Source organism: Nicotiana tabacum, chromosome 5 (assembly GCF_000715075.1).
Source record: "Nicotiana tabacum cultivar K326 chromosome 5, ASM71507v2, whole genome shotgun sequence".
Classification (NCBI taxonomy): domain Eukaryota; kingdom Viridiplantae; phylum Streptophyta; class Magnoliopsida; order Solanales; family Solanaceae; genus Nicotiana; species Nicotiana tabacum.
This window is the reverse complement of record NC_134084.1, coordinates 154,146,317-154,150,714: the sequence shown is the minus strand read 5'-3', so window position 1 is coordinate 154,150,714 and position 4,398 is coordinate 154,146,317. Positions and strand designations below refer to the sequence as shown.

Sequence of the window (4,398 nt, the reverse complement as noted above, 5' to 3'; positions counted from 1 at the left end):
CATGTGGCGCGGTTTCATTGGCCTTTTAATTTGACTTGGCATGCCTTATCATTTTGACATGTGGATCTCATTGGCTCTTCTATTTGAGTTGGCGTGCCATATCATTTCACACGTGGCGCCAAATTGGGCCTTTAGGAAGATGACATATTGGGCCTAATGAAGTAGGCTTATCACTTATAGTTCAATTGAATGAGCTAGACCAATAAATTTGGACTTATTTATTTAATCCATTCACATTGGACATAATCAATCTAACTATCTTAGGCCGCAATATTTATTGAGAATTTTTCACAAAGCACCATCTTTTAGTCCTAATTAGCCATTAATAGAAACCTTTTGCTATATTATGTCCTATAGATATATTTTATGCAAATCTATAATGTATTTAATGTATTTAAGGTAGTGTATTTAATAATACAACAAAAATTAGCGGCATACAAAAAGGAAATCCAGCTAATCATGATATGTATTTACTTGTATTCAAACGTATGTAGCGCTAAATACGTAACGTATCTGCGCAATATCTGGGTCGACGAAGATGTTAAAAACGGAAGGAAATCAAATCAATTCTGATTTCCCTAATTTTACTCAACAAACTTAAAAGTTATCCCATCAATCTGTATTCTTCTCAAAGTCAGAAATACAGAAACGTGAAAGAAGCGAAGAAACAGAGCAACTTGCTTCTATATTGTGCGATTTTCTTCTCCTCCTTATCGATTGATACAAATTATATACAAAAGAAGGTATAACTCTTCTATATATATGGCAAGCTTGACAGTTTTGTTGCGTCATTCTGGAAAGTGGAACGATGAGGGCAATTATATCGACTTTTCCATTGAGGGAATACTGATTAAGGAGTATGCTTCCTTTAATGATCTAGTTGGTTCAATTTCTAATCAACTGGGTATAGATTTGAGCACAAATACCATTAAAATACAATACAATGTTGAAGGCAATCACACGCCAATGGAAATACACAATGATATGGGTTACAAAGTGTATGTAAAATTGAAAAAAGAGAACAAAGAATTTGGGATGTATCCTCTGTGCATTACAAATATGGAAAAATAGCTTATCTCCGGAGATGGTTTAAATCAAGGCAACATTGTGCAGATAGACGAAGCAGTTCAAATGTACGATTCCGATACAGATGATACACTAGCTATAGAACTTGCCAATTCAGGAGAAGCGATTGGAGTGTTCGAACTCCACAAGGATTTGATAATTTCAAAAACTAATCAAAATGAGGTTATGGCTGGACAAGTGTATAAGGATAAGGCTACATTGAAAGAGGTGATGAAGAATTATGCTATAGCTCAAGGTTTCAATTCCGTGTTGATCGGTCTAATGCTGTCAGGTTTGATGTTTGTTTAACTTTGTTGTATTTAGTTGTAGTTGTGTGTTTCCTCCAGATGATGAACACCTTTGAAAATTTATATTTGTTTAGTATTCTTAATAATATGTATTCAGGTGTATTTTACTATTGAAAAAATACAACAGTGGCTATGATTATTTTCATATTATGTCTATAATGTTACTAAGTGTTTGATTATTCATACGAATGTATTTAGTTGTATTTATTGTATTTAATCACATCTAACAAAATTTGAATTCGTTAGTATACAAAATTACATATACACAGATATCAATTTGGTACTTTATGAATAGGAAGTATATATGTCAGATTCGTTAAGTTGTCTGATGTATGAACTTTTCTTTCCAGCTATGCATTAATATGTATTTCAAAAGATTGTGATTGGAGGTTTAAGGCTTCAAGCATTAACAAATCGAAATTATTCAAGGTGAGAGAATTCAATGACAACCATACATGTCCGCTGAAGGATAAAGTGTACGAGCAGCGGCAGGCTAGTAGCAGCCTTATAAGTGGTATTATAAGGACAAAGCTTACAAACCATAAGAGGAAATACACTCCGAGGGACATTATTGATGACGTAAAATCAGATCTAGGTGTTGATGTTAGCTACATGTTGGCGTGGAGGGCTAAAGAAAAGGCAATGAATTTTCTTAGAGGTGAACTGACTGATTCATACAAAAAATTACCAGTATACTTATATACAATGGATAAGACATATCCAGGTTCTCACATAAGAATGGAAAAAACATCAAAGAATGAATTTATGTACGTGTATATATCATTGCATGCATTTATAAGGGGGTTTGATCATTGTAGACCAATTGTTGTAGTGGACGGAAGTCATCTAAAATCCTACTACACCGGGGCATTCGTTTCTGCAAGCACGTTGGATGGTGCAGGTGAGTACCTCAATAATAATACAATTTGTTAATATTTAAAGCATTGGAAAACATGTATTTAAAAACAATTATATTCAATTGTATTAAACAGGTCATATATTGCCACTAGCATACGGTTTATTGATTCAGAGAACGATGCTGCTTGGACGTGGTTCTTTGAGCAATTCAAGATAGCATACGGTGTAAGGGAAAACATGTGCATTGCTTCGGATAGAAATGAGAGCATCATTAAATCTGTATTGAGAGTATATCTGGATTTACCGCATTGTGTTTGCATATGGAATCTATGGAATAACATATACAAGAAATTCAAAAAGAGCCATGCCAAGTTGAGTGAGATATACTTCTCGATGGCAAAAGCATACACACAAACTGAATTTGATAGTCTGATGGAGAAGGTTGAGAAGGTAGATATTAGGGTGAAAGAATACTTAGAGTTAGCTGGTTACGAAAAGTGGGCTAGGTTGTATGCACCTGTTAATAGGGGATGGACAATGACATCAAATATCGCTGAGTCAATCAATGCAACACTAGTTTCAGCAAGGGAATTGCCAATATATGACTTCCTCGAAGAAGTTAGGAAGATGTTTGGTCGTTGGAATTGTAGTAACCGTAAAGAAGCTACTCAGACATACAAGACGCTTGGGAAAAAATACCAGAAAATGTTGGAGTTGAATGAGACCATGTGTTCCCGTATGACTGTAAGTTAATTTTTTATGGCATTGTTGTATACAACTGAATACATTTTTTTAGGCAGAACTACCCGTTAATTTTTATGAATATTTGCTTGAACTAGTAAATAATATAGATGAATACAGGTAAATACATGTTATTATTAAGACTGTATGCACGTGATAATGATTACAATGGAATTCAGGTGATTGATACATTTAAATTGATTGGAAATACCTGAATACAGTTGCTCAAAAAAGGCTGAATACAAATGCATACAAATGCAGACTGTAGAGTAATACAGTTGAATACAGTTGCATACAGTTGCTAGAATCAACTGAATTTAACTGAAATTGGATGAAGTTGCAATTTTCGAAGTTGATAGTAACCATTTAACTCAGTAGTATATATTTGTTAATTAATGTAAATGTGTTCAAAACTTATATTTCTGTTTTTAAATGTAGGTGGTACCCTCAACTGAATACTTACATATTGTTAACGATGGTGGGAGGAATTACACAGTCTGCCTGCTGGAGAGAAAATGTGTTTGTGGGAGATTCCAAATTGATGAATTGCCATGCCCACATGCCTGGGCTGTATTGAAGAGCAAGTTTTTAATGCCTGAAGAATATTGCTCTAGCTATTACAAGCCAAGTACAATTGTAATGACATACGATGTGCCAGTGTACCCGCTACCGGACAAAAATGACTGGAATATACCAGAGCATGTTGCAGAGGAGGTTGTACTACCACCCAAATGGAAAAGACCTCCTGGAAGGCCAAAGAAGAAGCGCGACAAAAATTTAAGTGAATTGTTGTTGCCGAAAAATCAACATTCATGTAGCATATGTGGGCAGGGAGGACATAACAAGCGAACTTGTAGGAATGCTCCATGTAATAAATAGTTGTATTCTGACATGTATTGGTGACTCGACAATTTCTCAACACTTATTATGACATTATTAGCTATAATGAATTCTCTTTTCGAAGTAATATATTGTGGAATGACTTTCGTTAATATTTTCTGAATTTATTTAGTTGTAGTATTTTTATATATATAAATATATATGAAGTGGCTGTGTTAGTATAGTTGAATACAACTATATCAATTCCTTAATACAGGTGAATACAACATGTTGAACATAGTTGAATATAGGTTAATAATACAGTTTAATTCAATTGACTTTGGATGAATACACTGTAATACAGTTGAATACAGATCTGGACAGCTAGTTGAAATAGTTGAATTTAACTGACATTGGATGAATATAGGTAATTCAATTGTTCAATACATTTGAATACAACATGTTCAATAATGTTGATTGTAGGTTAATAATACAGTTCAATTAAATTGACTATAGCTGAATACATATGAAATCAGAGAAAAATACAGCTGAATAATACAACTAAATACAAGTTAATAAATATAACTTGTATTGTTTCTAGTCAATT

At 33.6% G+C, this 4,398-nt stretch overlaps 1 protein-coding gene across 1 annotated transcript; it reads left to right on the top strand.

The window, feature by feature from the left end:
- The first annotated feature begins 762 nt into the window (after positions 1 to 762).
- On the top strand, positions 763 to 3,851 carry LOC107789808 (uncharacterized). The gene is made up of 5 exons (XM_075253157.1): positions 763 to 1,002; positions 1,114 to 1,364; positions 1,724 to 2,260; positions 2,366 to 2,975; positions 3,411 to 3,851. The coding sequence occupies exons 1-5, from the start codon at positions 763 to 765 to the stop codon at positions 3,849 to 3,851; spliced, it is 2,079 nt and encodes a 692-aa protein (XP_075109258.1).
- Positions 3,852 to 4,398: the final 547 nt, after the last annotated feature.